This window comes from Silurus aristotelis (assembly GCF_946808225.1).
Source record: "Silurus aristotelis genome assembly, chromosome: 28".
NCBI classification, from domain to species: domain Eukaryota; kingdom Metazoa; phylum Chordata; class Actinopteri; order Siluriformes; family Siluridae; genus Silurus; species Silurus aristotelis.
In genome coordinates, this window is record NC_139601.1 from 12,085,469 (window position 1) to 12,112,537 (window position 27,069).

A 27,069-nucleotide genomic window follows, 5' to 3' on the forward strand; every position below is an offset into this window, starting at 1 on the left:
TCAGCTCAATTAATCAGATCTTTAATTGGGCACGTGTAGCACAAAATATTTGTCTTAAAATTGATGCCATTCTTTTCTTAATTGGTTTGGCCTCTAAGTGCACCAGCCTTTAATAAATAACTCAATTATAGTCCTAAAAGGAACTTAAAAAAAATACAACGATATAGAACTCTAGATTATTTTTAACAATGCCCAGCAGTTCGATTCTCAATTCTAATTGTGCAGAAGATTTAATTATATTTATAATACCATGGTTCTGAGAGTAATTCTGATTACAAGATTTATATTAATGCACTTATTATAATATGCAACAGTTTCTATAGTAACATTTAATCAAGGGTTTGCAGGATGGATGCTGCACATTAAATAGACATTCAATTAGATTGTTTTAAAAAAGACTTTAGTGTCAGCACTTTGTAACAATCACTTTTCTGGCTTCGGGATGGAAGGCTTTGTTGTTTCTTGAAATATGAATTAAATTAAATCTCTGGGTCCTAAATTTAACCCTATATGTTATCCCCAATATGCAGGCCACTGGCAACTGTGGCAAGGAAAAATTCCCTAAATGGTGTAGGGAAGAAACCATAAGAGGAACCAGACTCAGCCATCCTCAGCTAGGATGAGGATCTAAGATCTATAGCTAACACTATCTATGGTAAAAGTTCCATTATCAATTGTTCACTAGTGGACACTTAAATTTAAAACTGTTCATGGCAATTGTAGCCATAAACCATTGTAGAAATCTGTTTATATTAACAACAGTCCAAATAAATCTTTATGGTTCTTAAGTTTAACCCTCCACTGTAACCTCGTGTAGATTCAGGCTGTTAATATGAACCATCCTCATCTGCTGTGAGTGGTTTCCATGTAAAGAAAACTCATTCCAGATGTAGGGTGTCAAGATGAAACAGGCAGGTCTGAAAAGATGAAGGGGACAGGAACACCGGTTTCTCAGAAGCTTGTGTAGCTCAACAGAAAGCGAGAATGTGAGAGAGAGATTATTAGATATTTGGTAACTGTATTGTTGCATAATTGTTAAGGACACTGTACCATGTGATCAGAGTGCAAGTGAAGATTTCAGCAAGGCTAGCTATGACAGCATAACTAAAAGGAAGAGCCAGAAGGTGACACAGAGACAAGCTTTTTTCTCTGTAATTATCTTCAAGAGAGAAACCTTTAGGGCGTGAGGTAGGTGTGTGTGTGTGTGTGTGTGTGTGTGTGTGTGTGTGTGTGTGTGTGTGTGTGCAGACATATTCCACAATATGAAATGTAATTACAGACAAATAAAAAGTGTGAACATATAACCTAAATAATAAACATGTTATCATTGGCAACTGCAATGGTATAAAAGAAATAAAGCTTTTTGGAATGTGCTGTTATATAAAAAAAAAAAAACATTGACTTTGTTAATAATCTTCCTTTAAAAGCATGCTTCATTGAATTTCCATTGCTTCACTTCAAATAGTTTTGAGTTTCACTAGAAACCCTTTTTCTTCAAAAGTTAAGTTAACAATATGGCTGCATGTTCAGTTGTCAACGATTGTTCCTTTTTTTTTTTTTTTATCAACGATGACTTCCATGATGATATCATAAAGAAAGGATCTGCTTTGTTAACCTGGAACACTGCTCTTAATGTATAATGCAAATCTTTTATGTTTACACTGTATATATTGTGTATCAGTCAACAAAATGTTTAACATCTACAGTGTTTTGAACACATTAATATTAAGCAGTTCAATGCTGAGGTGCTTTTTAACCTCAGCAAGTCATAGCCTGCTTTTCAGTACAGAGAATGCAAAGAATGGACTTTGCATTCCAGAAGAATTTTTTTTTGCTAATACACTCCATTCATTCGACACAATCACGCCATGCCCTAAAATAACACTAAAAGCTTGTTTCCTTACCTATAACTTCTTTTTAGTCCAATGACCAGTTTTTGTTTGTGTTGTATTGACAATGCAGATCTATGCATATTTAATCAGCCTTTTCTGCATAAAAATAAGTATACAAAATGAGATAATTTTAAATACTATAATTAAACACAATTTATAACCATAGCACTCAGCAGTCAATTGTGATATCAACTGTTACTGCTTTTTTGATGACCATATTTATTTATCTATAGTGTCTTCCCTTCGTTATTTCACTTCATGTCACTTCATTAAGTCACTCTATCTGTTATCTGCTTTAATTCTGCACAAAATTTTATCTTTCAGTTTGTTTTTATTTGAATAGGTCAAGAACTCTTTTGGATATTTTACCCTTTGTTGGCAATTGGAAATTATTATCAAACACGCAAAAAATGCTTATTAAGAAGCTCCTGATAGATTTTAGAGGAAACCACAGAAAAATTGCGGTATAAGTGCTGTCTGTTGGTTTATAGAATAAAAGTTGAGAGTACCTATAAATAAGAAAACATGTTTTGGGTTTACTTTATTTCATGCAGTGCATTACATTGTCATATGAAAGCCACCAATCTGCAAGAGAGGAATCTACTTGTTTACAGAATATAATAATCACTCTAATATTGGCTATTTGTATAATAAACATATACACATATTACATATACACATTTCTGGTCTTTTTTTGTTTTGTTTTTAAGAAAATAATAGTTGTATTAACCAGCACTAATTACACCAATGTGCAAATTCATTACGGTATTTGTGTAAATCTGTTATTACACTGTTATTATCTATTAAATTTTATATTTCATTGGACCTTTTCTTTCTGTTATAGTTGTTTTTTTCAATTTTATTTTTAATGAAAAGTTTAATCTTTTATATTATTGTTGTTCTATTTTTATGTAGGTTTGGTTTAATCATTATATAAGGCAAAAGTGGAATTTTGCTGCTTTAAATGAAGAATTTTACAAAAAAAAGCCATAGACTGTAGAGACAGCTTGATGGTGCCATCTGGAAAATGACCAAATGTTAACAGAGCAGCAGCCAAAATTGTGTGATATGAACACAACCACCAAAGTGGTAAAGCACACTATGGTCCCTTGTTGTGTGAATGCTCATAATGATACAGTATTTACAATATGTACTACCATTATGCAGCCACTGATCTCATTCTTCTTCTCACGCTCATACACATCAGACCACATGAATGCAATATGTAGTTCTCTGCTTAGTAGCTTGTAACTGCGGGTGGAGTACGAGCCAACTGCTCTTTCAAAGATAGGGATAATCTCCTCTTATCTGCTACAATGAGGCATATGCTTTGTTCTACATTATGAGGGGATTTTTTTAATAGATTATTTTCTAGAATTATTTACTCTTATTATTAACTTTCTGCTTGCTATGTAGTATTTAAGTCCAGCAGATCAGTTTTTTTTTTCCTGTGTTTTGTCAAACACCTAAACATTCTAGCTAACCTTGTAGTTAATAAACAATTGCAGTTGCTGTAAAGATGGTATAATGCAACCCACAACAGCAAATGCCCACTTACTGTACATGTGATCTTCAGTCACATTTTCACTGTGCTACAAATAAAAAAAAAATTGATAACAGAGCAAGTATCAGATGCTAACAAAAATACATTTATGTTAGGTAGCAAACAAAAATGACTTTACACTAGATAATGAATACAAATCTAAATTGCCTTAGTCTTCATAAAGAATGATACTCTAAATTATGCAAAACTATAGTAAGTGGCAAATTCTAATCATGAATACTCAAAGCTACATAGCAAAAAAACCATACATTTTCCCAGACTTGATGAGAAACTTAATATGTTCTTATTTGATAGTGAATTCTTAGCGAAATTACTCAAGACTAGATAGCAAATGCTAACCTACTTTAACTTAGACTTTAATTTAATTTGAAACTAGTTAGCAAATACTTACTCAAGTAATTTCAGGTTTGATTGTGATTGCTAACCTAAATTACCTCAGGATTGAGGCTAAATGCTAAATTTAATGAACTGAGAAATGGTAGCAAAGACTAATGTAATCCCTATTATAAACATTTGGATATACGAAGATAATTCACTAGTATTACGATTTTTCATTGTGTATATATATATATATATATATATATATATATATATATATATATATATATATATATATATATATATATATATATATATATATATATATATATTAAAAAGTCCCTTAAATACTCGGGGCTCATCGGTTATTTCTTTCACAACAAACTAAAGCCAGGTGCAGATACCAGTTGCCGATCTGCCACATTTAACTTTGATGAACATGAGTTTGGGCATCTGGCAGAACTACAAAGATAAAACTGGCCCTCATTAACAGGTTTGTTCAGTCAGAATCAGTCACCAACCTCAGAAATGCCCTGGATTACATTTTAATGGCAATGGCAGAGAGCCAACACTTAGAGCAACTTGCCTAGAATTGCCCAAAAAGTGATTGCTATCCAGGATGAATCAAAAGAAACTGCAAAGGCTTTAACGATAGCAAAAAAAGGGGGAAACGTGTTTCTGAGAAAGACAATATGGTTTAAGTCATACTGTGTGACAAAGAAAAACTTTACCACAGGAAGTAAGCAAATTTAGATTACTTGAATCTTGTGATTAAATGTAATCAAACTTTCTTTATATTTATATATCATCATAAATTTAGCAGCATTAGCTAAGCTAGCAGATGTTAAAGAATGTACAGTTATATGAGTCATCTTTGATATCCATTGATATTGTCACAACAGATGTCTTTTTTATTATTATTATTATTATTAACCAAGCAGACATTATGTTTTCTTGATATTTAGACAGGATTTAAACAAATAATTATTTATATAAGCTTTGCTCTTTACTGAAACCGATTCTAGGTAGACCACATTGTCACGCAGAAAGATACTGTAAAGTAAATGAAGCAGCTAAAGGTGCTCATTTTCAATTTTAACATGTTGATATATCTCCCACAGTACACTGTTTGATTAGTGCAGTCTAACAACACAGCAGGATATTGCTTCATCACTCTGTTTACTGGGGTGGTTAATAGTGTTTGTACATGTTCGAGAAAGTTAGTGTGCAACAAGTGAAAATGACTGATTCTAATGGGAAGTCAGTATATATTAGTGTAGTGTGGTGTGGGATAGGTGTCTGCATGTGGGTGGTGTTTTTGTTCTCGAACTGTGAAGTCTGTGTGTGAGTGTGTTATGAAAAACAGACAGACAGACTGTTTGCATGTCTGTGCTTGTGTGTGTGTGTGTGTGTGTGTGTGTGTATTCAACATAGACTACCTAGAGCATTCTCCTTAACACCTGTCTGAGTCCAAATTATCCAGATGTTTATATCAGGTTAAAACATGCCTCACTGGCCTCAAACAGCATCTGTAATCTATATGAAGCCATTTATCTCAACACAACTTCAAAGGTAGCAACAAATTACATTTACATTAAGACTGGGTATCTGTCTGAGACAGTGCAGTTTGCATCTCAATACATGATGAATGGTCCATTTTGTGAAAGACACCATTACCACGAACAAGCCGATGCAATCCAATTCAAAGGTTTTTAGATTCAATGAGATATAATAAATTGATTGAGTGGTAAAGCATACAGATAAATCGGAATCAAAAAACTAATTGATTGCAATTAATACTGCTCGTGTCAGTTCATTTGAGTGTGTAATCATGTCATTTTTGGGTAAGTTTAACAAAGGTTTTCCTCAAGAGCGTATTTTGACTTTAAAAATCATGTATAGCTCAATGTTTCCAACTTTGAGGTTTGCTCTGGGTTCTCCAGTTTTCTCTGACCTCTCAAAATTATTCTGATTTTAAATTGCTGCTAGGGATGTGTGTGTGTGTGTGTGTGTGTGTGTGTGTGTGTGTGTGTGTGTGTGTGTGTGTGTGTGTGTGTGTGTGTGTGTGTGTGTGTGTGTGTGTGTGTGTGTGTGTGCCCTGTGATGAACTGAAATCCTTCCCAGGGTTGATTCCTGTCTTATCCGTAGTCCTCTCAGGTTCTAGATCCCCTGTGACCCTGAACTGGATAAAGTATTAAATGACTGAATAAATGAATTTCTTTAGAACTCCTCTGCTACAATCTGCATTTAAATAACCTGCTTTCTGCCTGTGGTATCATTCCCCTTTGTCTTTGTACAGTGAGTGTAGTCTACTCTGTTCTCTTGCCCACTCAAAGAAGGTTCTGGAAAGAAACTGGTTATATTGATTTATTCCTCCTTTGTATATACATTTTTTTTTTTATATATATATATATATTATTATTATATTTTTATTATTGAATGAGTCACTATTGCTTGTGTGGCCAAGAACATAATCAGCCTAATGCTTTGACTGGCAAAACATTTTTAAGTATTGGCACTGGGCACTAAACAACTTCCTGAAAAAGTTATTAATGTAAAAGCTCAGTTTATAATAAAGCCCAGACACTGGCAACACCTGTTACAACTTGCCAATGAAATGGAACTCATTTAGGATTTTAGGATAAGTGGAACAAAATTAATGTTTTAGTTTTATAAAAAATGGTCCAGACTATGGTTTGCATTCTTCATTCTAAACTATGAGTCTCTCCAGATCCTTCTGAATGACCAGAATTGGCTTCTTGGTTGCTTCTCTGACTTCTCTGAGCAGAATGTATTAGATGACTTTGTTTAAATAAAATATATTCTTTATATTTAAAATAATTGATTTAATTATGTTAATGCTCCCAACCTTTATCCAAACGTGTTTTGGTAGATCCTTAGTCTTCATTATTCTGTTTGCTCTTTATATTGTTATGTTTTGTAGTCAAACTATTTAATGAACGCCTTCAGTACTATGGACAGTTTTATTTAGTTTCATAAAATGTTGTGCAATTGCAATTAACTCTATATATAATCACCAATAATTCAGTAATAATTTTAATTCCAGTTTGTATTCATATGAATCATGCAAAAGTTCAAGAGTCATAAATACTTATGCATGGCACAGTACTGCATACTCACTGTAACCAAATGTACAAATATTTATGCCTCATTCATTTATTACAGTAGATTATCTTGTCTCAAACAGGTCTGCATTTAATTCATCATTTTGATTATACGTCATCTTTAAAACAACATGACAAATTTTCGCTAGGGTCGAACTGAAATCAAATAAATCAAAATATACATTTTTAAGTGAATTGAAGTGTACTGAGTACTGCATTACTGCAATACTGCATTTCTTTCAGGCCCAATTACTCAGATACTACATAAAATCCAGCAGGGCCAATAAACGTCCCACAGTTACCATGAATTTAAAATAAGGCAAATATCAATTATTAAAAAACACAACATGCAGTTTGTAAATAGAAGTTTACTATTATTATTGAGGGAAAACAAAATCCAAAACTACATGGCCCTGTGTGAAAACGTGTTAAAACTGTGGTTTATCACACCTGAGTTCAATTTCTCTAGTCACACCCAGGCGTGATTACTGCCACACCTGTTCGCAACCAAGAAATCTCTTAGGACTTGCCTGACAAAGTGAAGTAGACCAAAAGATCCTCAATGGCTAGACAGCTTCCCAGGAGTGGCCGGCCGACCAAAGTTACCCCAAGAGCACAGCGACGACTCATCCAAGCGGTCACAAAAGACCCTACAACAACATTCAATGTACTGCAGGCTTGTCTCAGTTAAAGTTCATGACTCCACCATGAGATAGAGACTGGGCAAAAATGGTCTGGGCAAAAATGGTCAGTTCCAAATCAAATCAAATTTTATTTGTCACATACACATACATACAGGGTGCGACATGCAGTGAAATGCTTATTACGACTGTCCGGCATGAGGGAATAGGATGGGGAGAAAAATAATACAAAGAAAAAGAAGACTGATAAATAAAGTATAAAAACAATATAAAATAACATATAAGAATATATATATATATATATATATATATATATATATATATATATATATATATATGAAAGAAAAGGATGTATAAACAAAAAATGCTTATGGCAGTAAACAGTGAAACAGTAAACAATAGACAATTAGACAATTTTTTCAAAACCGTTGGTGAGCAAAAAGAACATTAAGGCTGGTCTTAGTTTTGCCAGAAAACATCTTGATGATACCCAAGACTTTTGGGAAAATAATTTGTGGACTGATGAGACAAAAGTTAAACTTTTTGGAAGGTGTGTGTCCTATTACGTCTGGCATAAAAGTAAAACAGCATTTCAGAAAAAGAACATCATACCAACAGTAAAATCTTGTGGGGGTAGTGTGATGTTCTGGGGCTGTTTTGCTGCTTCAGGACCTGGAAGATTTGCTGTGATAAATGGAACTATGAATTCTGCTGTTTACCAAAAAATCCTGAAGGAGAATGTCCGGCCATCTGTTCGTGACCTAAAGCTAAAGTGAACTTGGGTTCTGCAGCAGGACAATGATCCAAAACACACCAGCAAGTTCGACTCTGAATGGCTGAAGAAAAACAAAATGAAGACTTTGGAGTGTCCTAGTCAAAGTCCTGAACTGAATCCTATTGGGATGCTGTGGCGTGACCTTAAAAAGGCGATTCATGCTCAAAAAACCCTTCAATGTGGCTGAATTACAACAATTCTGCATAGTTGAATGTACCAAAATTCCTCCACAGCGCTGTAACAGACTTAGTGCAAGTTATTGCAAACACTTGATTGCAGTTGTTTTTGCTAAGTGGCCCAACCAGTTATTAGGTTTAGGGGGCAAACACTTTTTCACACAGGGCCATTTGTTTTTTTATTTTGTTTTCCCTCAATAATTAAAATTTTCATTTAAAAACTGCATGTTGTGTTCACTTGTGTTATCTTTTACTAATATTTAAATTAGTTTGATGATCTGAAACATTAAAATGTGACAAACATGCAAAAACAAGAAATCAGACACATGCTACCTGAGAAAGTCAATGTTAATATTTGTTTGTTCGCAATTACAGAGGTCAAACGTTTCCTGTAGTTTCTCACCAGGTTTGCACACACTGCAGGAGGGATTTTGGCCCACTCCTCCACACAGATCTTCTCTAGATCAGTCAGGTTTCTGGCCTGTCACTAAAAAACACAGAGTTTGAGCTCCCTCCAAAGATTCTCTATTGGGTTTAGGTCTGGAGACTGGCTAGGCCACGCCAGAACCTTGATATGCTTCTTACAGAGCCACTTCTTGGTTATCCTGGCTGTGTGCTTCGGGTCATTGTCATGTTGGAAGACCCAGCCTCGACCCATCTTCAATGCTCTAACTGAGGGAAGGAGGTTGTTCCCCAAAATCTCGCAATACATGGCCCCGGTCCTTAATACAGTGCAGTCGCCCTGTCCCATTTGCAGAAAAACACCCCCAAAGCATGATGCTACCACCCTCATGCTTCACAGTAGGGATGGTGTTCTTGGGATGGTACTCATCAGTCTTCTTCCTTCAAACACGTTTAGTGGAATTATGACCCAAAAGTTCTATTTTGGTCTCATCTGACCACATGACTTTCTCCCATGACTTCTCTGGATCATCCAAATGGTCATTGGCAAACTTAAGACGTGCCTGGATATGTGCTGGTTTAAGCAGGGGAACCTTCTGTGCCATGCATGATTTCAAACCATGACGTCTTAGTGTATTACCAACAGTAACCTTGGAAACGGTGGTCCCAGCTCTTTTCAGGTCATTGACCAGCTCCTCCCGTGTAGTTCTGGGCTGATTTCTCACCTTCCTTAGGATCATTGAGACCCCACGAGGTGAGATCTTGCAGGAAGCCCCAGTCCGAGGAAGATTGACAGTCATGTTTAGCTTCTTCCATTTTCTAATGATTGCTCCAACAGTGGACCTTTTTTCACCAAGCTGCTTGGCAATTTCCCCGTAGCCCTTTCCAGCCTTGTGGAGGTGTACAATTTTGTCTCTTGTGTCTTTGGACAGCTCTTTGGTCTTGGCCATGTTAGTAGTTGGATTCTTACTGATTGTATGGGGTGGACAGGTGTCTTTATGCAGCTAACGACCTCAAACAGGTGCATCTGATTTAGGAAAATAAATGTAGTGGAGGTGGACATTTTAAAGGCAGACTAACAGGTCTTTGAGAGTCAGAATTCTAGCTGATAGACAGGTGTTCAAATACTTATTTGCAGCTGTATCATACAAATAAATAGTTTAAAAATCATATATTGTGATTTCTGGATTTTTTTTTTTAGATTATGTCTCTCACAGTGGACATGCACCTACGATGACAATTTCAGACCCCTCCATGATTTCTAAGTGGGAGAACTTGCAAAAAAGCAGGGTGTTCAAATACTTATTTTCCTCACTGTATATATATATATATATATATATATATATATATATATATATATATATATATATATATATATATATATATATATATATATATACAGTATAATATGATATAAATGTTCTTCAAGGTTCCCAAAATTCTATTTCTTTTCCTTTCAGGGCAAAGCTGTTCCGTGGGAAAAAGGTCCAAGGAGAATATGATATCAGAGTGGAACAGGTAAAATAATTTACTACTTTAACTGATGCCCACAGCAAAACTTTTAAGCAAGATAGAACTCAGTATCAAACTTTTTTTAGCAAAGTTCATAAGTATGGGTCTTGAATGAACAGTCATGCCACTGTCTCATATTTCACATGAGTTGTAAATAAGCGAGAACCTTTTTCTTCATAACTGTTCATAATGCTGTGAAACACAAGTTGAGCTGCATTGAATGAGGTTAACAAATTTCATGAACGTTTCCAGGAATTGGGTGGCAAGTGGCAAATTTCATTTGGCACAAAACCTGTAAGTGATGTGTAATTTGGCCTACACAAGTTATGCATCTAAGATCACCTTGAAAGCACACAAGCTTTGCAAAGACGATGACTCATGAGTTTAAGTGTGTCGCAGTGTGCATTAGCTTCGATGCTGAGTCTCGCTCGTGCCCTAATATAGGAATCTTTTTGCTTCAAAACAGAAGCACTTAAATCAGCGGGGTGCTTAAAAAAGTATATTTATGTGACCAAAATTTGTGACTGCTTTTACTAAATCAACAGCCAATTGTATCTGATGGCTTGTCATTTGATCTGAATGAACTTTTGGTCATGCAAAGTTGCACTATTATTTATGCACACAAAAGCTATACATCAGATAAAATGATTTACCGAGTGCCCTCTACAGATTATGCCAATCACCTGCATGTAGTTCAAACTTAACAAGGTGGCAAGATTTCGAGACAAAGCATTTAAGGTGTAGTTTTATAACTGAAGAACAAAATGTAGTGATTTTTCCATCATTTGTAATATGATTTATGATGTTGAATATAATATAATGTAACAAACATGACAGTTAGAAAAAATACTATACAATAAAACAATAATATATAAAATATAAGAAAATAGGAGTTATATTGTCAATATATTCCTTTAAACTCGTTTTAATTGCACTACTGAATTTTATTTAATTACAGATAATATTACACTGATTGCAATTTTATTACCACTTTATTACCATTTTTATTAAAATAATTAAGTCTGTAGTTATGTTTAGGGTCTGAATACTGAATACGTGTCCAAGGTGTTTACTTATTGTGTGAGTAAATCATGATGAACATGCTTTTGTGACATCAGTCAGTTGGGGAGCTGGATGATTTGCAGATAAAACTCCTACACTAAACGGAAGCCAGGACAGCTTTAGCATTACTGCAGAGTAAATCAAGTGCTTTGAGTAGGTGAAGACGTCAAAGCCAGGAGAAATGTGAATTGTTTAACTCGCCCCTAGGCACCTAGTAAATGCGATGCTACTCAGACTTTCAACCTTTTCTATTCGCAATGATTGAGCATTCACTATCCAATTCATCAACACTTCAGACATACAGCATAATTATCTCAAACTACAGACAAGAGATATTGAACTGAAAATCCATTTGAGGTCTTAACCCAAATTAAATGACTGTAACTACACTGTATCTCACTGTAACATGGAAAATAGGGATTAATAAGACACACTACACTGATTACATGGGGGGGGGGGGAAGCAGTCAGGGTGATACATAGCATGTCTTTGAAAGTGTTATGCAATTCTTTTCACAAGCAATGATTAAAAAGATTAATCTCCAGTCACAATGTTTTGCAACTCTAACAGCAAAAATCTGATGTAGCATGGTTGGTAAAATTACATGTTGGAGGAAATGACTAATGACCTAGTAATGGCTTTTTATTATATTCTAGCTACACTATAACAAATCGTGTAGGTATAAAAGGTTTTATGTTATTGGGTTTTTTTTTGTGGGGGTTTTTCAGGTAGAAAAACATCAATTGTTTTAGATATCATAACTTGAGCTTAAAAAGTTGAGAAGTTGTCTACTGTCAATTTCTTCTCTTGTAGCCACAGAAGAGTCTGCAGCTGTAACAGCTTGACCTACATGCATTTATCCAAATTATTTAGACCAGGCTGCCTCACAAGTATGAATGTAATCCAAATAGCTGCCAAGGCTTTTCATAGTATTACCTGGATAAGTATGCTTTTTTTTTTACTGGAAATAAAAAAAAGGCAGCATTGTACAACCACATGCATGCATCTTAAAAGTTGTTGTATTCTCAAAAATACAAAAAATTTAACATTTGAAATGTGAAAATATAAAAAAAAAAAGTGTTTTTAACACTCCATATTGGTTAGGATTGGGTTAAAAAAAAAATTATACCAAAATGGGCTTCAAAACTGTGTTCTTATAACCTGGGTTAAAGTCAGAATTATTACTCTTATTTATTTCTTAAAGGGGAACATCAGCTGATTTTTAGTCACCTTATTTTGTGTTGTTATTTTGTGACTTAAATGTATTTTTGTCATCTATGATCATCTTTATCCTATTCTTTATCCTCAGAGAGTTGCTTTGTGCCTATGTTTATTGATAAAAGTGCACTACGGACAAACTGAACTCACTCTTGGTCATATTCCAGGCTGAATTCTCCGAGATCAACGTTGTTGCACATACAAATGGAACGTGCAGTGTGGACATGCAGGTTATTAGGAATGGGACTAAAGTTGTTCGGTAGGTTGGATTAAAATACTTATTTAAACTAATATTTCTATATTAATGTGAGGTTGAATATGTTATGATTTAAACCTGTTTGTCTACTGTGAGGGTGAGATCACATGTGAAAAGATTAGGGTTTGCTTTGGACTTTACAAAACCCACAGCTCATGTAGTTGCCTATAATGTAAACTTTAAAACCTAGTCAGGTTTACCAGCCAACTAGACAAAAGTACAAGCAACCAAAATCACACCACACACATCACACCATGAACCAATAGTCTTATCCAATTATGTTTCACAGATTGCTTTGCACAGCTGTGGCAGTCAGGAATCTCTCACAAACTGAATGGTTGTGTTTGTGTGTGTTCCTGCACACAGCTGTCTGTGCTTGTAGATTGTAAACTATATTTTTTTTACATTACAATTACATACACTTTTGTCCGACTACCTTCTGATAGTAGTGTCAGTGGGATTTAGCTAGTTCTAGAGATTGAGTGTTCTGCTCTGTCACCTCTTTAGCTCATAGATAGCTAACTAACCAAAACTCCCAGATCTCTAGAAAATAATGAGTAAGAAAAAAAAACTCTCGCACTTTTGTTTTTAGGCGCCAACAAAAAAAACCTTATGTTTGAAATTGTTTCTAGCAATGTCTGCTAACTAACTGCTAACTTGGTGCTATAAATAAACAGTTTACTATCACCCAGCAAACACACACTAGAATCACTAAAAACATCATGAATACTTCACATTTAACTTATATTAGGGTTTTTTTTTTTATATATTATCATAAATACAGAATGTGTCACATTTAGAAGGAATTATATATGCTTTATTACATAATGCAAAGCACATTTCGGTAGTCGTGTCTGCTATGAAACTAACACCATATAAAGGCAGGCACAACACATTCTACCAATGTTTTTTTTTTAGCCTGTGCTTTTTATCTGAACTCATTGAAATTCTGTGCGCACAGAGGCTTTCAAATAGGTTCAGTGTTTATTCCACTTCAGCAAAATGACCAAAAGAGCAGAGCCAACACATGCTCACTGACCTGAGGAGACTTCACTGCCTTGCTTGCTCCTTCCTAGTCTCACTTACAGTGTCTCTTTCTGTCTCCATTTCTTATAAAGTATGTCTCTATTAGGGTGGTTTGCTTTCTTTCCACTTTATATATGAAAAACTTATATAAGGAGTGCTTTACTAACACACACAAGCACACACACATGCACACGCACACACTCACGCGCACACGCACACGCACGTGAGTGTGTGTGTGTGTGTGTGTGTGTGTGTGTGTGTGTGTGTGTGTGTGTGTGTGTGTGTGTGTGTGTGTGTGTGTTATTAAAGGATTCCTTGTCCCAACTGGCTGACAAAAATACTTAGGTTCCAGTAAATCAGTAGTAAGTAGTAAGTCCTCATTACAGCCTCTCTCCAAGGCCACCATGCCACATTGATTAGATGTATTAGGGCTAAGACATGGTGTGCTTTCCTAAAAGAAACATTTTACCTCAGATTTTCCGTTGAGCAAATAGTGGAGAAGAGAATTATATTTCATTATAAACTAAAATTATCAGTTACGAGGGAAATGCCAAGGTCCGTGACGTCGGAGTGACGTGGGGCCGCCTTCCCGTGGGCTCACCACCTGCAGGAGGGACCGTAAGGGACGGTGCTGTAAGGATTGGGCAGCAGTCGAAGGCGGGGGCCTGCTTAGACTGCTGCCCCCGCGACCTGAATTACGGATAAGCGGGAGAAAATGAATGAATGAATGAATGAATGAATATAAACTAAAATTAAAATATTATTCAGTGATCTGTGAGTCACACACACAAAGACAATTAAGACAATATTTGTATCAGTTGTGTCTCACTAGACATACATGAAGTACTTCAGCTATATAAATATAAAATAGCTCAAAATCTCAATGTTATAATCACACTTTTCTTACATTTCTTTAAATATCTTGTGTACTGGTTACTCCATATTCTTAAGATGTCTAATATACATAACTGCACATAATGTATGACAAGTGTTACTAATATGTGTTCATAACATTTTTATTTCAGATAAAGGCTGAAATAAAGCTTTAAATTTGACATTGTGCTAATAAAACCTGTGTGCCTTCTGCAGATCCTTCAAGCCTGACTTTGTTCTGGTCCGACAGCATGCGTTCAGCATGGCCCAGAACGAGGACTTTCGTAACCTGATCATCGGCCTGCAATACGCTGGGATTCCCAGTGTGAATTCACTCGAGTCTATTTACAACCTCTGTGACAAGCCATGGGCAGTGAGTCCATTATCAGCATCGATGAGATTTTATTTTACATGTGAAGTGTTTTTTAAAACTTTCAATTGCTTATGCTCACTGTGAAATATAATATCATTTTCAGTCCTCTACATGAAATGTAAGCATATATAAATTAGTATCATTGCAACAATAGGGGGAAGACTTTCAGAGAGGAAAACCAGGCATTAAAAATGCCAAGTTGAAGATTTTGAGCAGACCATTAAGTGAGACCTATTAGGCTTACATAATGCACTCCTTTCTAGATATCTCCCATAAAGCTTAAGATAAAATATTGCATGGCTTTTACAAGATCACTGGTGCTGCATTTGCTCGTATAATGACATGTACCCTTCTTCTTCTTCTTCTTTCGACTGCTCCCATTAGGGGTTTCCACAGCGGATCATCCGTCTCCATCCGCCTCTCTGTTCTCTACATCTGTCTCTTTCAAACCAAATACCTACATGTCTTCCTTCACCACATCCTTGAACCTCCTCTTTGGCCTTCCTCTTTCCCTCTTTCCTGGTGGCTCCATCCTCAGCATTCTCCTACCGATATACCCCAATGTCCATCCTCTGCACATGTCCAAACCATCTCAATCGGGCTTCTCTTATTTTGTCCTCAAAACCTTCTACATGCACTGTCCCTACTATAAACTTGTTTCTAATCCTGTCCATTCTCGTCACTCCCAATAAAAATCTCATCTTCTGCTCCACCTTCTCCACCTCTTCTCTCTGCAACTGCACCACTCCACTGCCCTCTCTCTTTTATTCACACAAATGTACTCTGTCTTACTCCTACTGACTTTCATTCCCCTTCTCTCCAGCGCGTACCGCCACCTCTCCAGGCTCTTTTCAAACTGCTCCCTACTCTTACCACAAATCACAATATCATCCGCAAACATCACAGTCTATGGAGACTTCTGTCTGACCTTGTCCATCAACCTGTCTATCACTACCGCAAACAGGAAAGGACTTAGAGCCGATCCTTGATGCAATCCAACTTCCACCTTAAACTAGTCTGTCGTTCCTACTGCACACTTCACTGCTGTCACACTGTCCTCATGCATGTACTGCACCACCCTCACATACTTATCTGAAACATCTGACTTCCTCATACAATACCACAACTCCTCTCTCGGCACCCTGTCGTACGCTTTCTCTAAATCCACAAACACACAATGCAACTCCTTCTGACCTTCTCTATACTTCTCCATCAACATTCTTAAAGCAATTAATGCATCTGTGGTGCTCTTCCTCGGCATGAAACCACAGATGGTCACCTCTTCTCTCAGCCTGGCTTTCACTACTCGTTCCCATAACATAATGGTGTGACTAATCAACTATATTCCCCTGTAGTTACTGCAGGTCTGCACATCTCACTTATTCTTAAAAATTTATACCAGCACACTCCTTCTCTATTCCTTTGGCATCCTCTACCTTCCCAGATCTTGTTAAACAATCTGGTTAAAAACTCCACTGCCATCTCTCCTAAACATCTCCATGCTTCTACTGGCATGTCATCTGGTCCTACCGACTTATGACAATGTTCCCTATATGCACTAAATGTCCACTTTATTGGGATAACTAGTACACTTGCTCTTTCATGCAGTTACCCAATTACGTGGCAGCAGCACAACATAATCATTTACACCGAAAAGAGCTTCAGTTAATGTTCACATCAAACATCAGAATGGTGGGAAAAGTGTAATCTAAGTGACTTTAACTGTGGCATGGTTGTTGGTACCAGATGGGCTGCTTTGAGTATTTTATAAACTGCTGATCTCCCGAGATTTTCACACACAACAGTCTCTAGTGTTTACACTGAATGGTGTAAACTCTAAAGACTGTTGTGTGTGAAAGTTCTGTGGGTAAAATTGCCTCAATCTGCCAGGAAAAATATACTAATATAATGATTCATTATAAACCTGGTGAGAAGAAAATTAATAGACTACAGAAGCTACAGTGAAAAAAAAAAAAGCACAGTCATGATAATGAAAAGGACAGTGCATGCATGTTGCATTGAACGTTTGCATTCTGACTGCAGTGTAATTGGACTAACAGTACAACTGGCCATATTTTAATTGGTTTGCTTGCTATCCTGGCTCCTTATCTAACATAATATTTGCAAAAAGCTTTAGGAAAATCTAGCTAGATATTGATTTGATTTTCAGGTATTTGGGTATTTTTATTGTATAGTATAACTTTGCTATTGTGGCACTTGTTACAATGCAATATTTCAATATTTCTATTACTCAAACTGTGTGTAATGGCACCCTATGTTTTTTCCTCCCTCAGTTTGCTCAGCTAATAAGCACCTATAAGAAGCTGGGACCTGAAAAATTTCCTCTTATTGAGCAAACGTTCTACCCAAACTACAAGGACATGGTAAGTGTATTTATATTAGCATGCATGTTGCTACTATATATATATATATATATATATATATATATATATATATATATATATATATATATATATATATATATATATACACACACCAATCAGGCATAACATTATGACCGGTGAGGTAAATAACACTGATTATCTCTTCGTCATGGCACCTGTTAGTGGGTGGGATATATTAGGCAGCAAGCAAGCATTTAGTCCTCAAAGTTGATGTGTTAAAAGCATGAAATAAGGATTTAAGTGAGTTGTGAGGCTAGATGACTGGGTCAGAGCTTCTCAAAAACTGCAGCTCTTGTGGGATGTAGAAAATTCAGTCTATATTTAATGTGACCACCCTTTGACTGCAAATCAGCATCAATTCTTTTAGGTTTACTTGCACACCAGTCTTTGCCTGTGATCAACTTTGTTGATGTAGTATAACTATCTTTTGTCTTTTTGCTGTGCTTTTCCACAACCTCATCTTCCTGGCAGAGTTTGTCTGTTTCTTACCCAGGTTTAAGCTTCCTACACAGCTGTTTCTGGTTTAGTTAATGACTGTCTTTCAACCTACATATGAAATCCATGATCATCAGCACCCGCATGCTATAATTGGTTAATTATCCAACAAATTATTTGGTTAATTATCCAACAAAATCCCTGACTTTGTGCATGTGTACAAATTGTGCAAAGGTAAGAATTGAAAGCCACAGGGTGGTCAATTCTCTTCTATTCATTTGCCTTCATTTTTTTTAAATGATAAAAAATAAATTAACACTTCTTTTTGAAAGCGTTCTCACTTGACAGCATTTTTCACAACATTTGCATTTAGAAAGTTTTCAGACCATCCTTCTCTTTTTTTCAATTTTGTCAGGTTGTATATGGTCCATCGGTGGACCGCCAATTTCAGGTCTCTCCAGAGATGTTCAAAAGGGTTCAAGTCAGAGTTGTCCCTTAACCTCCTGTGTTGTCTTGGCTGTTTGCTTAAGGTTGTTGTCATGTAGAAAGGTGAAACTTCAGCCTAGATTGAGGTCCTAAGTACTGTGGAAAAGTTTTTTTTTTAAGAATATCTCTTTATTTTTTTTTCCATTCAGCTTTCCCTAATCCCTGACCAGTTGCCAGTTCCTGCTGCAGAAAAAGATCCCCACATCATGATGCTGCTTCACTTTTGGGATGGTTTTGGGTATGTGATGATCGGTGCCTTATAGTTGAGGATAAACAGTTCAACCTTAGTTTCATTAGACCAGAGAATCTTCTTTTACCCAGTCTGAAAGTCCTTTAGGTGTCTGTAGACAAAACTCCATTGGGCTTCCATAGGTTTTGCACCAAGAAGACTTCTGTTAAGCCACTCTGCCATAAAGCCCAGATCAGTGGATTGCTGCAGTGAGTTTCTGAAACTTTTTCCCATCGCCACACAGGATCTCTGTAGCTCAGTCTGAGTGATCTTCGGGTTCTTGATCATCTCTCTTACTAAAGCCGATTGCCCATAACAGTCCTCTTCTTCCAATTGACAGAAATGGAGGCCACTGTGTTGTGAATTTTCATTGCAGCAGCAATTTTTGTTGTCTTCCCCAAATCCTTGCAACAATCCTGTCTCTAAGCGTTGCCGGCAGTTCCTTTGACCTCATTGCTTGGATTTTGTTTTAATAAGCATTGTCAGCTGTGAGGCCTTCTATAGAGAGGTGTGTGCCTTTACAAATCATGTTTAATCAATAAACATTTTCAAGGGTAGACTCCAGTCAAGGTGTAAAAACATCTAAAAAGAAATGGGAGTCACCTGAGCTAAATTTCTAATTTTAAGTGTTGTTGCAAAGGGTCTGAACACTTATGAACATGCAAGAAATACAGACATTTCCAGAATTCTGTTTTTACTTTGTCATTATGGGCTACTGAGTGTAAATTAATGAGAAAAAAATCTATTTGAGTGATTGTAGCATCAGGCTAAACATGAACATAAATTAACAGATATCAGACACAAAAAAACAGGCTGATTTTTTTAATGACATTTTGCATATTCTTGGCACAGTAAAATAGAATATATATTTTGAAAAAAATACATACATCAGCACTGTAATGAGACTGGTACTGTGTACACTGTGCAATAGACATCTAGAGGGATGTACAGAAAAAGTCCTCTGTATCCGCATATTAAAAAAATATTGTAGTTTTATTCTGTCTTTTAAGTTTTAGTAAAATGAGGCATTGTGTGATTTAAATTCAAATCCTTTATATTGAATTAAAAGGAAGTTTGGAATTCCACCTACTTACATTTTTAAGTATTCAAACACATTCCCACAGCATAAAAAATGACAAAAGGTTTTATAAATTTGAAGCCATATTCCCAATAGCTGTAATAGCTGAAACAAATATATAGATGAAATGTTATATTGGAAATAAAAATAAATTAGAAATATGGAATGAACAAAATATGCCTCACATGCAATAAGTATGTGATTTCTGCACCTGCTTGTGCTTGTATTATTAAGTGTTTGTATTACACACTGATATAATGTTGATTTTATTAACAAGCTTTGAGATTATTTAAAGGCAGGATATAGCTCCATTATCTGATTTATATGCTTAAATGTGCAACTGATAATAATAATAATAATAATAATAATAATAATAATAATAATAATAATAATAATAATAATAATAATAATAATAATAATATAATTACAGTCATTGTTATTATTATTATTATTATTATTATTATAATTATTGCCAAGATTACTATTTTAATTATATTTTTGCTTTAAAGTATATAAAGGATATTCTGTTTAGAAGTATTTTATATAATCTGTTTTTTTTTCCCAAATGATTAAAAAAAGTTTTACATAAGAAGAATTTGTTAGTATGTAGAATATTTGGAGTGATAGTTACCAGTATGAGTCATTATTTTGCAGAATGGTGTGATAATTTCACACAGCATTATACAGTATATAAGTAGAAAATACTATATGGTATATAATTATTTTACAGTGTGTAGTGTATGAGGAGTTTGCTTCCAATGAAGTCCAACGTTTTATAATGTCCACTGTTAAAAGTGCTATACAAATTTATTGAATTGAATTGAATTTTTTTTTATTTTATAGGCAGGTTGAATGCACTGTAATACAAGAAGTAAAATTACTTCCTAATCTTTCTTTTTTTTTTTTGTTTAAAGTGATCATTAGCATGCACAAATAGTATTCTATTGTGTTGTATTGTCCTCATCACACAGGTGTCCAGGGGACTGCAACTGCCAGATTATATTTAACAGAATTTTGCTTACTAGCAAAAAAAATGTATGCCTTTTAGGTAAGTTTTCCCTTTATCTGCTCCTGAAGATGACCGTAATGTTGACTAGGAGTTTCAGTTGCATAAATTATTGTATCCTACTTAAATGCAGAGAGTGTCACATTTAAGTGAATGTATAGGAATTTACCATAGCCAAGTATAAACATTTATAAATAGTTAAGGGCAGGATGATTGGTTGGTTTCATAAATCGAAGCTTTGTGAACACATTTATTGCAGTGTTTCTGTGGGTTTGTGTTCGCTGACCTCTAGCACTCCCATAGAAGTCTCTCCCATACCATTTTGTCTGACATTGTCAGACTTTTCAGTATACCAGTTGCATGAACCGTTGGTCCGTTTCATGCACACACCTTGGAGAGATTCTCTGCTAAATGGATACCACACACATTCATTTGCAGACGTGGCCCGGCAGGTCGAAGTGTAACAGTCTCTAATCTGTAAGTTTAAGTACACAAGGCAAGGTTAAAGTAAATTTTCTAAAATAATGGGGTTCAGCAAATATATGATAAAAAAATAAGATATTTTATGAATGTTATAAATAAAAAAAATAAATAAACCAGTAGTGCTAATACATATATCAAATATTAAAGCATATATATATTGAAAAATTGTTTGATTTTTTGCCTAAATATCAACAACAGACATGAGAGAGCATACTTTGCACTCGCATCCTTTTTGGTATCTGTACTTGAGGTTTTTTTTCTGAGACAGTGAGAGATTATCCCAAAGCTCATTGACGCCACATAGTTCAATCATGACTTTTCCGTCATTCCACAAATATCCTGTAAAATAAAAAGAAACAATAAAAGCACCTTTTCCTAAACATTTTGCTATAAATACTTTGAACACTCATTCTCAGATTATTTATCTTTTTGAGGGACTGTCTCAGCATTTTACCTTGAGACATTTGTATGCCTACAGAAGGAATTTATAAAATGTCTAAATACCCATATGACTGATCATTTACCTGAAAGCAAATACTGAACCTTGTTTTCGGCATTCAGCCTAACCCCACACAAAGAATCATCAAAAGGGGTATAGACGTACTGAATATTATCAACCTTGTCAAAGCCCTTGAACATCTGCAATGCAAAAGGATATAAAAGAGCCAATAGAAAGAGAGAATTACTTTATATTTCCATTATTTTGAGTTCAACTGGACAGATAATAGTCAAATTATCATTAGTAATAGTTCATTTGAAAGAGCCTACACATTATAACTGATGGAAAACCAATTAAGTTCAATTACAAAACATTTAGAATTTTATTAGCTTGTTGAGTCTTTGGTCTCTTTCAATAACTGTAACATTCTGAGCAGTCTGACTTTACCATACTGTGTTAAGCCCATTTTTACACAACAGCATCAGCGGAAATTCACAATCTTCTCAGTTTGAAAAATAACATGAAGCAATACGGGATAGAAAAAGCATTTATAGTTTCATTTATGCAAAATATGTGAATTTGATTACCCACGAATTTACTTGGACAATGACAGCTCACCTTGATCAATTTAATTTTGTATTCAATCGTCTTTGCCCCATTTAAGCGCATGCTCTGAGTTGCAGTCTTCTGTCCGATTATCTTAGCACGGATCACTAAAAAAACAGAAAGATTCAGTGTAAGGACAAGTTTTGTTGCCTAGGAAGCTATATATATAATATGAACCAAAATCCTGCAAAATTCAAGTGATGTTGGAAAGCATATCCACATCGAGAGGTGTGTGTGTGTGTGTGTGTGTGTGTGTGTGTGTGTGTGTGTGTGTGTGTGTGTGTGTGTGTGTGTGTGTGTGTGTGTGTGTGACTGAGACAGGCGTAACAGCCATAGGAACCAAAGAAGTACCCTTTATTTATACTATAAGGAGTTCCGTATGCCCTCTGCATGTCCTTAGCAAGAAGCAACATCTTACATGCATTTTTATCTCTCTCTTGTATTGGGACCTGGAGTCATAGGACTAAAACGTGGCTATTTAAATGTTGTTTATAAAGCATTTGGGGACCAGAAGGAATGTATATATACCCAGTTAATGGAGCAAAGAATGTGGGCTATGTATATTATTTAGCAGGAGAAGAGTAGTTCACAGCCAGACCCTATTCCCAAGTTGATATTGTGTACTCTTTTGCTTATGTGCTTCGGTAATTGCAGGTGATCAAACAATAAGTTCAAGATTTCATTAAAAGAACTAAACCATTGCTCTAGTAACATCTTTTGTTTACAGCTGCTGAACAAGCACATAGTGGAATGAAAGTTCAGTCATTTTTGTCAAAGACAATTTACATTTGACAAGCCATTGTCATGAAAATGTAATGGGAGTGGACTTCAGGGGTCTTTAACCAATGAAAAGTCTGGTTATTCCACAGTAGCATGAATTGAAATAAAATGTATCGTCTTTGAATAATGAAGCAGGTAGGCAGATTGACACATCCATGGCAAATCATATATCATGCTGTTCTTAGAAACTAATCAATACTATATTAGCAAGTTTGCATACCTGGCCTACATCTTGGGATGCCATTTTGATCCCTCATCAGTGAAATATACTAAATCAGTTTGTTAGACTTGTAAAAGATTGTGTATTTATAAAGATTCTAGGAGACTCTGACCGAGACAAGTTTTTAAAATCAACAATATACCTAGAGGGATTTAGATGTTAGACCACTGTAACTGCTTGCCCATAGCACTGGTGGTCAGTTATGTAACACTGAGGTCTGCCAACACTAAACACTAGGTGAATAAAAGAAATCTTTGTCTTCACTTTACTGTCAAAATTGGTGGCTTCATAGAATCATGAGCTGGTTTCATAATAAGCAAAATTCAACTCCTAGGCTAGCTTTCTTGCAACGACAAGTGGCTCTGTAAAAAATCAATTGTCTACATGCGCACTTAAAAATGAAACTAGCTAAAATAAGACACAAAAATCAGCAAGAGAACAATTTAAAATAGTGGTACATGGACAAGATATGGCATATGGCAAATTGCATATGTTATACTTAAAAAACAAGTATAAAAGGCTCAGTGGAAAGTTCCAGCTATTCATAGGGTGCAATGATGAGCAACAGATTATCAGATTTGTGCCAAGAATAAATTTGTTAAAAGTAAAGTGGGGCAGCCTTAAAGGATATGATAGATTTTAGCTTGTTTCTGCATCAGCTGAACTGCATGTTGTGATGAATGTTTATGAGTTAGGCATGTGAATGATAAATGAATGAAATGGACAAAACTAACAAGCATGTGAAAAATTTACTCAGAATTGTAAGAACAAGGATTTTGAATTAACTTTATATTAACACTTTAGTTTAAGATTTGAACAGGAAGCTCTGGTGACCGTTCCTGTCATTTTTATTTTTATTAATTATTAAATTATGACCACGACTGTTGTCAGGTGGAAACCAGATTTAAAGATTTAAAAATGTTTTTACGCTTTTTCCACCAAATCTTTGAGATCCACACTTATCATGGCTACAACCACAGGTGTTATGTTAAGAACAACAGGTAAATGGTGACTCAGTGGTTAAGATGCTGGACTGATTGGCATGTTGTGAGTTCAAATCCCAGTCTCTTTAACTGGTTCAATGCTGGGTCCTTAGGTCTCAAGTGCTCATTGTTTAAATGAAATAATTGTATCTCACTACTAATAGGGGCATCTGCCAAATTTTAGAAATGTAACTGTAGTATCACACTGCGAAATTTTGCATTTGGATAGAGACATTGTAATTAAAAACAAAACTAGGAAAAATGCATATCAATTAGTCAATAAACTACACAGCAGTATTTAAAAACTAAATACTACATGTCAAACTGTGTGCAGGGGCACAAATTATTATTAATATAAACAATAAAAAAATATTTGGCAATAGTATGGCCATAGTAGAAGCATGAAGTGAATTGGCACAGCATTTGGAGCAAACATGGTGCTTTAATCAAACATTCTTATGTAAGACTTCTTATGTAAGAGAAGACACAGAGTCACAACCGGACTGCTTTTCTTGGCATAATAAAACACAGCATGAGGATATGAAAGTGCAAACAAAAAAGTTTTCCAATTCTTTTCAAGCACGTCTCAACTTGTTTTAAAAAAAAAAGTAAGCCTAAAGCTTTATTGACTTTGGAAAAAGACCATATAGGGTGCCTTAAAAAACTATTACATTTTTACTGTCACAGTATTAACATGTGTATGTTCATCATTCATTCTCAAACATCATTGATATATGCTAGACTTAATATTTTGTTTAAGTTAAAATTTTTACCACTGAACCATCATATTATGTTGAAAAAAAATGTTTCATCAAGTGTTCCTGTGAATCTGTATTGTTTTATCTAGGATCACTAAAGGTTCTTTAAGAAGGGCAGGGGATAGTAGGTGTTATTTTGAGTTCAATGAAAAAAAAACAGTCTGGTGCCACTGAATCTTTAGGACAGCATGTCTCTTGGTTTAAATGATCAGATATTTTAATGTTATTAAATCCTAGATTGCAATGACAGCTTTTTAAAAAGCAATGTGATTGTCCTCACTTAGGAAAAGATAACTGACACATATGAAAAGCCTGAGATAATACAGTTCCTAATTAAATAAATAAAAATGCGACACACTCGGTCTGGAACTTCTGAGAGGAGACGAAGTCCACAAAGGAGACAACGTTTCGTGGGAAAAGTTTTTTAAATTAAACTGTTTTGCGTGTATCTGTGTGTGTGTGTGTGTGTGTGTGTGTGTGTGTGTGTGTGTGTGTGTGTGTGTGTGTGTGTGTGTGTGTGTGTGTGTGTGTGTGTGTGCAGTACATACCTATTTGAGAATGGCAGAAATGATCTTGCAAATGTGCTGTTAAACAGGTACACCCCTGAGCCACTGGGGCTTTTATGCCTAATACCAGGACAATCAGCAAGAACAGTTGTATTTTTACTTGCTCCATCACGAGGTTTTTTTTTTTGTGTTTTTAAAGAAAAAAGCTTTAAAGCTAAAAGTTTAAACCAAAAGCTGAAAGGAAAAAAACACACTCTCTTCCTATCCTTGACTATCACTTTTATATAACACTCAGCTTTCTGTTTTTCTCTCTCTCTCTCTCTCTCTCTCTCTCTCTCTCTCTCTCTCTTGTATTTATCTGCGCCCCTCCTACAGACTACTCAGTGAGTTAGAACATTTACATGGATTCCTTCCTTCCCAGTCTATTTTTAACCAGATTACTTTAAAATTCAGTCATGCTGTACTAATGTCAGTGTGTCAAAAACAGTGTGTGGATGATGTTGAATCCTTTGAATCGTTTTGTTTTTTAATAGTAATAGAAATCAAGCCTTACACAAAATTTGTAATGATTCCAATAATCATCCAGTAAACCCTGCAGTGAATAAAGGGTTTGTGTCATTGCTATAGTAGAGTTAGGAGCACAGGATTTGTCAGACAGAGTTAATGTTTATAGTCTTGTTAAGTTTTTGTTCAGATAGTGATTCCTTAGTTCAAAGCTGTATTCATTTCTGTGCAAAGCGGGGGAAAGTCTTCCCACAATTTTATAATAAAAATGTAGAAAAAACATTAGCAGCTATATGCATTTTATTCCAATATCCAGTAAAACCTTTAGAAACAAGATGTTCCTAATAAGGACAGGATATCATTATTGTACCTACTTATATAATGCCTGTTGTATAGGAAATCCTGTAATTAAATAACCAAGGTTAATATATAATGTATTCCTGCACTTCAAATATTAAAGATGTCGCTATATATATTTCTAAAGTTACATAACACTGTAATGACATAAAAAAATTGATTATTCACTTATTCCTTTACTTATACGTGTGTTTCAGATATCAATGCCAACATTCCCAGTAGTTGTGAAGATTGGACATGCCCACTCTGGCATGGGAAAGGTAAGACACGTCCATCTTAAGTGAAAGATTTCAAACACAAATGCACTGCATGTAATAAAACTGCTGGTATATTAGTATGTTAGCATGGCAAGAGTAGATACGGTACATTTGGCTGGCCTATGCATTTACTCAGAAACTGGAGGTGAAACAGTAAATGGGTATGCCTGCTGTAATGTGGTAAGAAAATATCTGAAATCTCATGATGTGCAGTATCTTATGATCTTATGATAATTTATGTACAATCACTAATGAACTGAGTATTTCTACTCATTTATTAATGTAATTCATATTGAATTGATTCATATGAACCAATTTAACAGG

General features: G+C 35.3%; 2 protein-coding genes across 2 annotated transcripts in view; one reads left to right on the forward strand and one right to left on the reverse strand.

The window, feature by feature from the left end:
* The window catches only part of syn2b (synapsin IIb), a 76,241-nt gene that overhangs the window by 34,166 nt on the left and 15,006 nt on the right, over positions 1-27,069 (forward strand). The window contains exons 2-6 of the mRNA XM_083534135.1: positions 10,354-10,411; positions 12,853-12,944; positions 15,057-15,213; positions 17,508-17,597; positions 26,686-26,748. Coding sequence (XP_083390261.1) covers positions 10,354-10,411; positions 12,853-12,944; positions 15,057-15,213; positions 17,508-17,597; positions 26,686-26,748 — 460 coding nt within the window. The remainder of the gene's footprint in view (positions 1-10,353; positions 10,412-12,852; positions 12,945-15,056; positions 15,214-17,507; positions 17,598-26,685; positions 26,749-27,069) is intronic.
* Positions 20,723-26,000, reverse strand: LOC310722007 (metalloproteinase inhibitor 3-like). Its single transcript, XM_083534301.1, has 5 exons — positions 25,670-26,000; positions 22,393-22,487; positions 21,860-21,974; positions 21,550-21,674; positions 20,723-21,327 (listed from the first exon to the last, which is right to left on the reverse strand). Exons 1-5 carry the CDS (start codon positions 25,794-25,796, stop codon positions 21,103-21,105), a joined length of 687 nt encoding a protein of 228 aa, XP_083390427.1. The 5' UTR covers positions 25,797-26,000; the 3' UTR covers positions 20,723-21,102.